Raw genomic sequence first — 14,002 nt, 5'->3', positions numbered from 1 at the left:
GGGGGGGGATGTAAAGGACAAACCCTGCCATCTACTCTCAATAATCCTGGTTCCAGTTAGCTATTCTGTAATCTAAATAACCTAAAAAACTTGCAAAGAAAACTACAATTGCTTGGTGCACATGCACCAGAAAGACAAAAATAGCTCCCGTTCAGCCCCCATCACCTCATCCTAACGTTTTAATTCGGTCATTCAAATTGCAAAGACGAGGGGGTGATTGCGAAACACGCTACTACCTGTGTATGTTTCATGAATGAGGCCAATGTCTTCCAAGTCATAAGAAAGTCTGAGTCAAGTTCCAAGTCAAGTCCAGGTGCTGAACTATGTTTTGAGTCCTAAACAAGTCTGCTGGTTTGCCAGACCAAACGCACCTGTCCATCCTGATCAAGGTTTTCCAGTCACTACCTTCTAACGTTGAGTTAGACTTTAAACATTTAGCGTACATCTTGGAAAAAAAGCAGTAAACCAATTACCCAACATCAGACAGCAGAAACCAGAGCAAGTCACAGACAAACCACAGCTCCTGATGAAGCATGCGTGGCAGTAAAGGAGCAATGATGACGACAATAACAGAAACACCACTACGGCCTGTGTAAACCAAAATCTTCCTCATCTAAAACTTGAAATTGGTGTTCCACATGCTTCCAATACAGCCGGATAATAATGGCTGGAAGTTGGAAGCTACAACAGGGCACATTATTAAGTTAGGAGTCGTTTTTCAGTGACCTGTTTTGTTGACTTGAGGGCATCAAACAGAGAGTGATTGTCCGTCACACAGACCAACCAGTGAGCATTTTGTTCAGCATGTCCACTTGTGAGCTCAGACAGAAAACTAGCACTGTCTATTCCATCTGACGCGGCCAGAGTACTCCTCACAACACGTCGAATTCTAAGAGAGGAGAACGCTTCCCTCCTTCTCCCATAAGTCCAATCAACGTACCCCCCTGTATCAGGGGGATTTCCAAGAGAAGCATCGCTGAAAACAATAACATGTAGAGCATCACCGTTTCCTAAATGCTGAAACCTTAGAGACACCTTTTCAGATACCAGCTTTCTGAGAACCTTATCTCTCTGGACTGCACGCGCTGCTTGCAGCTGGATTGGCTGTAGGTTTTCAATGTAACTACGCTGATGTACATGAACTACACCATTACTAACTAAGTCCATTCCCCCATGTCTATGTTCCTCACGCCCAACATGGAACGCAATGGCTGTCTGTCGCAAACTCTGTCCTCCGTGACTGTCTACATCTAGAAACTAAGCTGCGCGTTGCAGGGAACATCTGACTGGCTGAAGTTTATGGAGCGTTAGATGGGCTTTGCAAAAAAAACGGAGCGTTCTATGAAATGACGCTTTAAAAAAAAAAAAAAAATCGCTCGATCACGCAAATTTGATCGTGGGAAGTCAGAATCGTGATCGCGATTAAAATTCGATTAATTGTGCAGCCCTAGTCCAGAGCTAGTGAATTCAAGAGGTATGGGTTGTTTGAACATTACCGCACTGCCCTTTTTCGTGTCCAAATTGGTCCCTGCCTTTTTAAGGGATGTTTTACTATGGAATGTCCACCTTGACAACTTCAGTTTCAATGGGGCATGTTGTTAGTCCTATTTTAGCTGGTGGTTTCACATTTCTTGTGGAAAACACCAAATTGCCATCTTCGAACAGAAATGGTCTGCAACTAGGAGTTGCTGTTTGCATCGATCTGTTCACTTGATCTTGGGTGAGGTCATCAGCATAGCTTTACCGCCATTTCTCCCCACACATGGTACGGGTACAGGCAGTGTCAATGATCGCAGATCCCAATGATTCAGTCATAAATGTCTCAGCGTCTGATATGGAGGCCTTTGTAAACAATGTAATGTTACCTTCCTTTACATTTGCATCTTCAGTTATTCTTACTTGTTCAGTTTTCTTGTGAGGACAGTCTTTAGCCCAATGAAACGTGCATTGGCAAATAGCACATCTGGATCTCTTACCGAACTTCTCCAGTGGATTAGTCCCCAGTAATGGCTGCCTTAGTTGTCCACTTTGCCATGTCGCGTTCCGTCTTCCTCTTCCTTGTGGTCTTTGTTGTGTGAAAAACGCCACGTCCTGGTTCATTTCTATTCCGTTTAATGAGCCTGTCGTTTTCCCTCCGGAAATCCTTATTAGAGCCGACTTCATGGAGGAGAACTTCAACTCCGTGCAAGCCGTCAGAGCTAGTCGTCTGCTTTTCTGGTCGAGACAGGCCATGTCTAACAGCTTAAAAGCCAGTATAGCATCAGGAAGCGTCATATTATACTTTTTCATCCGGTTGTATCGCTGTCCAAAGTCAATGATGTAGTCCGGGGGTATTCTGGGGTATTTCCATCGCTCTCTCTTACCAGCTCTCCCCTCAAGCCCCAAGGCAGCAGCGAGGGCGTGTTTCTTTTCGCTGAGGTCGGTTACCCTCGTCCAGATATTCCTGCCTGACATTCGTACGGCCTGGCTTCATCAAACTTCGGTGGACCTTTATAACTAGCTCTGCTACCAATGTTACTTCTAATAAACACAACGTTTTAAGACACACATGTCCATCTTCCACACGCTAACACACCCCACCACACGCATGCGCTAACCTGCACACACCGGGAAAAACCTTCTGCCGTAGTGAACAGTGTAGAGGGGAAATAACATGTTAACAGGTCCCAGCTCCGGCTTCGAGTACCGATGGTAAATGGAACGCACTATACTTCTGGAGACAACGCAGACGCAAGGTGCAGTATTTCTAGTGTCCATTGCAGGTATCTGCATATTGAATTAAAGACTGTTTCAAATGCAGAGGCAAAGTGAAACAATGACATGGGAGTACAAAAAAAATGTGAGCGCATCTGGCTCAAAAAGTGAGACAGTCTTATATGGGGTTCCATACAGGCGAGTCAGCAGTTGGTATATTAAGACCTTGAACAGAGATTGTTTTGTTCAAAGACAGTGGACATGGACATGGACACGGACAAAGGCTTTGACAAATTGGAGAGCTTTTCTGAAATGTCATGCGTGTTTTCAAACTCTCTGACAGGTAGAGAAAGGCCGGTGACGAGAAATGAGAGAGCTACAGGCACTAAATCAGTCTTATCTTGTTGGAGACCCCCACTCGGAGGTCAGGGCCGGCTCTCTTATCTCCTGCTCTGGCAGACAGACGGGGAGGCAGAGAGTCCTAAATCAATCTCACCCCTGCTCTAATCCAGACAACTCAATCCAGGGGTCCCACAAAGCTGTCTTTCAGAGCACTGGGCTTTCTTCAACCACATCAAGCTAATGACTGTTTAACATCAAGCCATGATTTGGAGAACAGCCTTTTTTTCCTAGCTTTTTGGAAGACTTATGTGTGCGTCAGTCATCCTTCCTCAAGAAAATGTGATGTTTTTCAATTTAAAAAAATGTGATGTCCCTATATATTTTGTGTCCCTTTGTAGTCGTGTTGTGTCTCTTTTTGGTCATTTTTGTTTTTCTTTGGGGTTGTGGTCATTTGGTGTCTCTTTATAGTCAGTTTGTGTCTCTTTTTCCACATCTTTTCAAACATTATTATGTGTGTCTAAACTGTTGGAAAAGCTAGAGCAGATAATAAATAACACCCCAAAAGTTTAAAGACCAAACATGCTGAAGAAGTCCCAGTACAATCACTAGATCTGAAAAAGTCTTTCAGTTCCATTCATTCCTCTCAGGTGCTGCACCTGAGCCAAAAGGCGTGGAAAGCCTGGAACATGAAGCATTGTGGGAGTAGTACTGAACAAGAAGTGGTAATCAGTGCGGTCTCTACTGTAACTGTTGCAGAGGAGTCATCAAAGCCGTTAGCCGTAGAGCCGTTGCTTCAACATCTTAAATACATTTTTGTAATTTCACCAGTGTGAACGTACACCATACTCCCAACATGGCTAGAATTAGTATTTTGTACGCTGTAGCGACACAATGACTTGTTTAAGCCAGACCCACCCCCCAAGGTGACGTGTTCAATTCGTTAATTTCGTACAACAAGCCGTCCAAAACGCACAGATTAGGAACTTTTAGTGATAAAAAAGAAATGTAAACAGCATACTCATATCTTAGAGGCTGAAACCAGCAAAGGTTTGGCATCTTTTTGCAAGAGAAACGGCTCAAACACAACAGTTGTTAGGGACGCACAATGATATCAGCCCAATGGTATCAACCGATTAAAGCTTAAAATGATCATCATCAGCGGATATGAATATTTCTGCCTTCCAGATAGAGTGGCTTGTTTACTATGTGGACGTGACGACCCTGAACGTAGCATGAGCACCAGCAACTGAAACTTGTGTGGCGGTAAATCGAGATCTGTAAAACAGATAACAAACTTGCTATTTGCAGTACTCGTAAAGCACAAGTGATGCGAGGAGGCGTAAAACAATAACATCCAACCCTACAAATATGTTTACGCATCTTAAGAGCCGTCATCCTGAGCAGCACCGAGGACATCGAGCGTGAGTCCTGTTGAGCCTCACTGACCAGTGGACAAAAAGCTGTCCTACGTCCACAGGAATGCTCCGGTTCTCACACAGCAGCTGCAATCGCATCTGCATTTGATCATGTTTGGGAAATAAAAATAGAAAGAGAACGAGTGTATGTTGCGCTACGTGTTGACAGTGAGCGGCTGTTTATGAATTTGAGTGAATATGAATTTTCTCCCTGACAATAAATCGACCCATTGTTTCAAAGATCTGCCATAAAGTGTAAGGAGCACAATGAATAGCCACACACTGGCGAGTTTTCCTCGTCTCTCAGTTCTATGAGAATCGAATGGACTTCCTGCAGTTTGGTGATCCCGTCCCTCACAGACTGGATGCACGGTGAGACAATGGAAGTGGACTACACAGACTTTGTGTTGGCTTTAACAGGCTGGACACAATTGAGTGTTCTTGCTGAGTGAATAGGAGGAGACGCACAAATCAACAACAGAGAATGCCTGTTAAAACAAATCCTGTGTGCATGCGATTCCAATGATTTGGACACTTTGATCAGTTTTTTTTAAACTCGGCCAAAGTTGAGGAAGTGGTGAAAGTTTGCATTTGTTAGCATGCTAATCGTAACTTATTGAGCCGTTAACATGAAACATTGTTAAATGTTTCCCTCTAAACGCCCCCATGTTAACATCCAACAAGGTTTTTTTTACATCACTATGCGTTGTTCCCCCAGCCTGCCTATAAAATTGTCACTGTATTTTCTGTTGTATTTTCTGGCCTCTACATTTGTTATCCATCTTTTATGCTGTGTATTAACCATTAAACTGTGGCACCACAGGACCGTCAGTTGGCTGCAGAACGGCAGACCTTTTAGTCTTGGTGTAAACACAATGAGCTTGATTTCCCAGCAGTACGGGCATTAAAGAGCAGCTCAACAGCTGCGGCTGTATGCACTGGGTCAACCGCACATGAATTGGTAAAGATGCAGAGACAACTGCTGGAAAATGTGGCCTAGGAAACTGCAGCATTTAAATGGGGTTGGAGTTTGTTTGGATTCAGTCATTAAAAGGAGAATTCCACTCTATGTAGCTCTATTGCTGCTTCGGACACACATATGGCAGTGGGAATGCCTAAAGTGATGAAAAAAAACTGGCAACAAAGTCTAAGAAAACAATGTATATGTTTTGAACCATAAAAGTCACTTAAAGGAGAATTCCGGTCAATTCCAACACGTAGTTCTGTTGGTTGTAAATGTGCAGTGCTGTCAGTAGAGAGAAAAACTAAACCAATCGGTGCTGCCTGCACCGAGTTATCCTCCTGCTGGAGTTAGCACCCAACAGGCTTAAACAGGGCAAGTTTTAAAATGTCATTACCAGTGCCCAGCCATGTGCAGTGATTCCTTCCTGTGAACACAGAGAATCTGACTGCTGGACATGTGACAGAAAGGCAGAAAAGTTGTGTTCATTCAGCCAGTGTGCACTGGCTGAATGAACACAACTTGTTGACCTGTGGTTATATCCTGTTTTCCGGTGACGTCCACACTAGTCGAAACACGCCTTTCTGTCACATCTACAACAGTCAGATTCACTGTGTTCACTCAGAAGGAATCACTTCGCATGGGGGGGGGGGCACTTTTAATGACATTTTGAACATGATTAGAGGCTAAAAACAAGTTTAAACCTTGCCCTGTTTAAGCCTGTTGGGTGCTAACTCTAGCTAACTCTAATTGACCGGAATTCTCCTTTAAGTGGCCTTTATGGTTCAAAATATATACATTGTTTTCTTACACTTTTCATCACTTCAGGCAAAACAGCACTAGAGCAACATAGAGCTGGGCTACAGATACGCAGGTTTTTAGATACAGACGTGGCAACAACGCATCTAAATGAGACAGAAAGACATCAGATATAGGTTGTGATTCATATTTATTACCTCCAACCATATGTTGTCCCTTAGAGGATAACTACTGTTTCATTCAACCTGGACCCTATGTTCCTATGTTGTTGTGTTAAAGTGACTGATGGGAACAACAGTCTTTGAAATTGGTCCAGTATTATTATTTTCGGGCTACTTCATAATAAAAAATGTAAAAGACATGGGGGAAAACAACCCGCACCCACTGAAGAAGGCTGTCTGTGCCGCTACGCGTGGGTTGCTTCTCCCTGTCTTTTTCCAACATTTACATTTACCTGTAACGTTACATAATCCATCATATACAAGAATACAGATGCCTCTCCATACGTTGTTGCAGGATAAGTAAATGACACCATGATATGGCCCTAGAAAAACTAAATATTGTATGTGATAACAGGACATGAACCGTGTTATTTTGTTTGTGGTTAAGTCTAGATTGATCGATATTGTGATATGAGACTAGATATTATCTTAGATTTTGGATACTGTAATATGGCATAAGTGTTTTCTTTTCCTTTTCCTGGTTTTAAAGGCTGCACTTACCAGACTCTTATAACTGTTCTATTATTGGCCTTTACACACTTAGACATTATATCCACATTACTGATGGTTATTTATCAAAAATCTCACGGGGTAAATATTTGGTGAAAGAACCAATGGTCAACACTACAATGTCGTTGTGGCATCGATATCGAGGTATTTGGTCAAAAATATCGTGAAATTTGATTTTCTCTAACTGTGTGTTTCCAAATCTTCTCGTGCGTTATTATGCGCTGCCATACTGTGCCTAGACACACAAATGTCCGGGACAAAGTACTGGTGGTCTCTATGAATTACTTGTATTACTTATAATGTTTAAAAGACTATCCAATGACTTATAATGTTCACTTTTGTTGATACTGTTTTAGAATGGTGTTGATTCACCTTGTTGGACTTGGAGACTGGTGTTTCTATGTTCATATTTCCTCTTCAGTGTCTTTGATGTTTGTCTGTAAAAGTGGAAATTGGCCAACATATACATATATATATATATATGTATATATTGTGTTTTAACTCACAATAAAGTACTAGACTCACCCTGCTGCTCTATAACGCTCGTGCATTTACTGGGTTGATCATCAGGTGATGCTAGTGTTTCTGAATATGCAATATGTTGTGATATGTATGTGAAACATCACAAGAGGAACTTTCACAATTTCTTTTGTTGAAATCATGAGGAATTAGCTTTGACTTCCCTTTCTCTGCTACTGCATTTCAAATCCCACTTCTGTTACGGAACACTTTGACGGCATGTGATGCGGTTTTACTGTACCTCCCAGCGGCCGTAGGTCATGAAGAACAGGGAGAAGGGGATGGCGGTGCCCGACATGGCGTGTGTGGACGGCATGCTGTACTCGGAGTTGTAGAACATCTCCACTTTGACCACAGGTGGAGAAGCGGGCCGGGACCACCGGATCACATCCTTGGTGCACTGCCCCAGGTACATGACCCAGACCCACACCATGATCAGCCTCCTGCCCACAAAGGCGTCCACGTTCCACACGACGAAGGGGAAGAAGGTGATGTAAAAGAGCTCGTTTCCCAGCTCGGTTCCGAAGGTGAACATGTAGTATAAGAACCGGTTCTCGATGAGGAACTCCTGCCCGGCGTCGCCCGTTAGAGAGTTTTTGCGTAAGGGTTTCACGGGGCTGCTCTTCCCCGCCTCCCTCTCCTCTGTTTCGGTTGCCTCTGAAAAGTCCGTCGGTACCCGGCTGTGACCGCCCTGGTCTGCGGCGGTGGCCCCGGCGAGGCTACGGCTGTTACTGCCCACACCAACCGTTTCTCCCTTGGCGGTCGAAGCGGACACAAGCGCCCCGTTCTGGGGGGCATTTTCACTCTCCTCTCCTCTGTTTTTCGGGACATTTGAATCGGTGATCCTCTTTCGAACAGCCAATGCTGCCGTTTGTACTTTCTCCCCTTCCCCAGCTCCAATAACGGCCAGGTTTACACTCTCATTTTCTCCGGTGATGTGATGATGACAAGCCCCGTTGTTGTGCGAGTAAGTCCGGTCTGCTTCCTTGCTGCTGGTAACGTTACTACCAGCACAGACGGTTCTCGAAAATGAACCGCGTACTCCACAAAAGCGCTGAAAGCGGGCGACAAGGTGGGGGTCTTGCAGATAGCGGTACAGTTCTACAAAACGGTTGCTTTTCTCCATGTTTATCCGGTTCACTCACCCCCCACACGGCTGAAAGAAAGAGCTACTTTCCCCCAGTGGCCGATAAACGCTAGCTGCTCTCGGCTAACGTTAGCTAGTTAACCCGTGCATCCTGCCAGAACTCCGAATCATTCTTAAACAACAACAAGTTATAACGGCGGGTCGTGTTATTTAAAAAAAAGAAAAAAGAAAACAAATGATGTTTCCGGTAAGACGATAACAGACAAACCGAACGGATCGGTTCCTGGTCGACAGCGTCCAGATGCGTTCAGTGACCCGCTATCTGACGAGTATCCTGCATCTGACAGATCTACTGAGCACGCTGGGGAGCGAGCCTTCCCTGGTGCCTTCTCGTGCTGTCGGAAATTTAGAAATTCTTTACACACTTAAAAAAACGGACAGATTCTGGTCTTTACATTCATTCAAATTATATCAAACTCTAAAATTATCAGGAAATATCTTATCAAACAATAAGTAAACAAGTCCAAGATCCAAGCCTGACAGAACTAAAGTGAATAGATGCATATGAAATGCTGTATGCTGCCTTTCGAGGTGATATATTCATTGAGTTTGGTAGGAGCACTTGAAGGCAACAGTTGCGGCGCGCACGCTCATAGACGTGTCAAGACGTCACGACGTAACGTGACCGCGCTTAGCGGATCAATTTACTTAGCCTACACTTTTTATATTAATATACACAAACACACGTTTTAAAAACAAACTAAATAAAGTAGATAGATAGATGGATAGACACATTGTCACTTCACATACTTTATTTGATAATCAATCACCTGAAAAAAGTCTACTTGCCCTTTTTCAAAATAGTTTATCTTAAATATGGAATATGCATTTTCATCAAAATATAAATTATTGTTTTAAAATATCAAGCTTCTCGTCAGCATGTTGTTTTCCATTGTAGTGATTGTTATCGAGAAACTGCGGGACCCAACGCTCAAAACACATAAAAGAGACACTGAAAGAGGATCAATCATCATACAGCAGATTAGTCCATATTATAAAGCACGCGCTGTGCCACATTAAATAATAAAATATCTTCCGACGACTTAGCAAAACTCAGTCTCCGTGACAACGTTGCACCTGCTGCTACAACCAGAGGACTGACGGTAAAAAATATGGAATATAGTATCCATCCAAAGACATTCTGCGCTCTGAAATCTGAAAATCGATCACATACAAATGATTTGGTAGCAGACAAAAAAGTTGTTTACTTCTTAGATCTCTAGGAGAATGAGAAGAGATGCCAGTTTTTTTTTTTCTTTAAACACAAAACAGGAGTTCTATCACCTAAAAAGGGAAACCAAATAAAGATTATTCCACTTTAACCCCCTCCTATTTAGTATTACAAGCACTTTAGAATCCTTTAATAAATGGGTTAAACACACTATAATGTAGTTGTACGCAGATATAAGGGCACTTTAAGCATTTGTTGACAATTGTAACATCTCCTATGACGACATCTTATAGTGTTATATCTGTATTTTATCAATCATTAGCCTCCATTTATGGAGTTAGGTCAATAAACACATATCTGCATTCGACTGAATTATAATGTGTGACAAACCGATCGCGTCCTGCTCAGAAATGCTAAACCAGGGGACTTAAAGTAAAAAGTTGCCATCTTTTCTTTCCATCCACTTGCATTGAGGGATTTGAACACGTCAGCCACTTTAAAGGGCTTCATGATGAACTATTTCACCAGCAGAGGGCGGAAAAGTAATGCAAAACACAGGACATCAAATGCACAGAAAACAACTGTTTTCCCTACAGGCAGTAAATGCATCTCTCAGAGAAGGGAGTACCATGAGATAGCGTGACAATTCACACAGCCCAGGGAATGTTACACACACAATATTTCATAAATCATACAGTAGCGTAAAAAGATAACAGAAGCGTATTCTCCACGCGAGCCAAGGTGCATCAAAAACGTGGTCTGGAAATCCCTGAATAGGCTCACGGTTCACATGAGCAACGATAACAATGAGAATCAATTACACAACATCAACAGCCGGCCGCGAGTCTCTCCCGTTGGCATGTATGACAACATGGCAGTCAACACCCAGAGACCGACCCGCGTTGACCCCGAAGCAGAAGGACAATCCCTCGCTGCCTCTTAGCAAAGTGAAGAAGGAGGCGACGTACCCCCACGCCACATTTTCCTTTCAAAGTTCGTACGTGGGAAACAGCACATGTCCATGATGTCATCGACTGCATTTGTAAAAACTTTGAAAAGAGGCAGCGAGGTGTGGTCAGCCGTTGTCGTCCAGGTTGTAGAGGAGGACCTGGTGGTTGGGCGCGAGGCCCGGGCAGGTACCCAGGCTGTACAGGGCGGATGGGTAGCAGGGCACCAGCCGGTAATGCTGCAGCTCCTCCAGGCCAAACGGCGGGGAGCAGCAGTCCATCACCAGCACCTTCACCCGCTTCCTGTCCAGGTACAACAGCTTCCGCTGCCCCCTCTCTCCTATCACCGCCTCTTCTTCTCCTACTTCTTCTTCTACCTCATCTTCCTCTTCCTCCTCCTCTTCGGCCTCCAGCTCCTCCTCCTCATGGTGGATCTTCCTCAACAGGTTGTTGATGAGGACGGAGCGCCGCAGGTAGGCCTCGGGGTCCTCCAGGAACCTCAGCTTCTCCAGGGACAGCTTCAGGATGCAGCTGCGGTCCTCCTGCAGTATCAGGTGCTGCACAAGACAAACACAAAGGCCGTTAACGGTACAGGAAGGGATCCAGTATCCGGTACACTTGTTCTCATATTCAGCGACTAGCGTTGCTGCAAAGAGCAGCCATGTTGGATTTTAAGCCCCTGGTGGTCCCAAAATCCAACACGGCTGCATCAACAGCAGTGAGCGCTTACACAGTTATTAGCACTTCTGTCTTATCTGTGTCTCACTAAGTCAGTCGAACACACAGACCTGTCCACATGTTGTTACGTTGTTTGTATGCACACAAAAAACTGCTTACTACGTTGGTATAAACTGCCATTGCTAATAATGGCTAACCTGGCTCGAGCTAAGGAAAACAATGAACGTCATGTGACGTCATTCCCAGGAAGCCTTTAGATCTCGACGTCGTTTGTAATCCAGAGCTGAGAATTCAAAAAAGAAGCATTGCGTGGGTATTTTTTTTAACTTTTCTGAACATTATCAATGTAGAGAGAGTGTGTGAAGATGCGAGATTCGCATAAAGTTGAACATATATCATGAGGGTCCAGTTCAATTCCTGGATAAGAGATGAATCTGGTGGGGTGAACCGAAAGAGCCCCTCTAGGTGAAATTAAGCCTCAAAAAGCAATATTTTAAAATGTCATTAAGGAAAGTTTGACATGAAACACATGGGGGATCAGTTTTATGCAAATACCATAAAAAGCTCAATTTTAAGTATGATGTGTGAAAATGTCCTTAGACCTCAGAGGGTTCAAAAGGTTATTCAGTCACGTCCAACCTTTCTACTTCTTCTTTTCTGTTTCTCCAAAAGGGGAACCAGCCATTCAAGAGAGCTAAACCTTTGCTATTACAGAATTGTTGTGTTTTTATTGGGATTTCTGTCAGGAACATAAACGTGTCATCTGCATAGCTGCGGATAAAGAGCAAAGTTGTATTATCAACTCCTGCGTATGTAGTCATTGATACATATAAAGAGTAAAATGAATGTAATGGGGAAAAAAGCACCGCTGGAGATGAAGGTGAGGGTCTGATAACTTGGGACAATTAGAGGGACAGGAGAGGTTCCTACTTTTTGAAAATATCCACGTAGGCCCCCGTGTAAATCCTCCTCCTCCGCATATTTCCTCTTGAAGTAAGCAACTTTCGACGTTGTTGAATGGTTTGGTCTCTCTCCCAGGAAAGGTGCTGCTGTAGGCAAGAAAACAAAAGATGAAACTACAAATATAACAGGGGGAATGCTGGGAAACTGATTTTCACCCTACAAAGGGACTAAAGCTGATGTTTTTTTAATAGGAAACGCTGACGTAGGTACATTAACAGTGAGCTTGGAGGAAATCTGAGGACACACACACTTTTAGAGCGTCTCTTCCAGTTTTTTGGCCAAGCTAATGTCCTATATAGTATGTTATATAGTACGTATGAAACGACATCTAGACTGTGAAGTGCGAACTCTCGACCTTTGGAACAGGAGTTGGACACAGAATATATTTCAAATCCAGACTTCTAGCTCTCAATCGCAAACCCAAAAAGGCAAACTATTCCTTTAAAATGTTAAAGGTGGGCGCCCGGAGAGCTCAGGTGGTAGAGCGGGCACCCACATATAGAGGTCTACTCCACGTTAGGACCCCCCCCCCCCCTTTCATTTCTTCAGCTGTCCTGTCAAATAAAGGCCTAAAATGCCCAAAAAATAATCTTTAAAAACCTTGTCTAGGCAAGTGCCTTTATCATTTCAACGGGCTAATTCTGGAGCTGCAAGGAAAACTCCTGCACCTTAAAAAATAGAATGGGCAAAGGAAGAGATGGCTTATGTTAAAACAGCTTGTTGCACTGTGGCAACAGAAAGAAATGAAGACATGGAAAGGCATTGGGGGGGGGGGAGGAAACAGATCGGATTACCTGCTGCTGATGCTCCACAGCCGTCTCTCAGCTCTCTGAATCAGTGAGTGGGTCCGAGCCTCCACATCGCCCTCAGACTCCTGTAGGGAGGACCCAGGAGGAGGAGGAGGAAGAGGAGGAGGAGGAGGAAGAGGAGAGAGACAGCACCAAAACATCTGAGCATGAATGCTGAAACTACACATCTGCCAGAGCAGCAACCGAGCTTGGATTTCCTTAAACGAGAATTTATTTTCTGGATCCAGAATCCCATTTGTGCAACCGGGACACATTACTGTCCCACTTTTATTTAAAGGAGGACATGTGAAGTACATCTTGTGGTCTCTGACAAAAGTGCTGCCATGTTTCTCAGAACATCTAATCATCCCGCGTACCCCGGCCCCGGGGAAAAGTAGGACATCAAATGACAAGAAAGATCAATGGAATAAACTTAAATAAATGAAAAAAAGCGAATAAATTAAATACAATAAAAACTATTTTATTTCATATATATTTGTAGAAAATCAAATGTATACATTAGGCTGAATGTCTCATTTATATCAATACAGTTGCATTTTATTTCAAATGATGCACAATATCCTGATTTGACCCTTAAATGTTGTGTTAATCATATCTTTGCATAATATTTATAGAGCTGCCTTTTCCAAAAATTGAATTTCAATTCAAGAAAGAGGAGGAGGATAGATAAGAGGAGGTGTGTGTGTGTGCGTGTGTGTGTGTGTGTGAGTTATTTAAAACACCAAAAATCAGTCCTAAACACTTTATCGTTGCAGTGACTCACTCAGTTTTTAACATCTGGCTGCAGCCCAAATTTGAAATCTGTGGGAGAATGATGCTATGATGCATGAGCAGAGAGAGGGAGGCTGCGTGGGAAGTGTGTGTGT

The 14,002-nt window shown here is 43.5% G+C and overlaps 2 protein-coding genes across 2 annotated transcripts in view; both read right to left on the bottom strand.

Annotated features, from left to right (window-relative positions):
- sgpp1b (sphingosine-1-phosphate phosphatase 1b) overlaps nt 1-8,898 on the bottom strand; it is a 25,246-nt gene extending 16,348 nt beyond the window's left edge. The window contains exon 1 of the mRNA XM_032500636.1: nt 7,663-8,898. Within this exon, the coding sequence (XP_032356527.1) occupies nt 7,663-8,547 (885 nt within the window). The 5' untranslated portion in view covers nt 8,548-8,898. The remainder of the gene's footprint in view (nt 1-7,662) is intronic.
- A 555-nt stretch (nt 8,899-9,453) lies between these two features.
- Nucleotides 9,454-14,002, bottom strand: part of LOC116670595 (uncharacterized) — a 6,801-nt gene continuing 2,252 nt past the window's right edge. Inside the window, exons 3-5 of the mRNA XM_032501179.1 lie at nt 13,122-13,156; nt 12,295-12,410; nt 9,454-11,243 (exon numbers count right to left, since the gene is read on the bottom strand). Of these exons, the coding sequence (XP_032357070.1) occupies nt 10,815-11,243; nt 12,295-12,410; nt 13,122-13,156 (580 nt within the window). The 3' untranslated portion in view covers nt 9,454-10,814. The remainder of the gene's footprint in view (nt 11,244-12,294; nt 12,411-13,121; nt 13,157-14,002) is intronic.

This window comes from Etheostoma spectabile, chromosome 20 (genome assembly GCF_008692095.1).
Source record: "Etheostoma spectabile isolate EspeVRDwgs_2016 chromosome 20, UIUC_Espe_1.0, whole genome shotgun sequence".
Classification (NCBI taxonomy): domain Eukaryota; kingdom Metazoa; phylum Chordata; class Actinopteri; order Perciformes; family Percidae; genus Etheostoma; species Etheostoma spectabile.
Note: the sequence above shows the minus strand (reverse complement) of the source record. Positions and strands in the feature narration are given on the sequence as shown.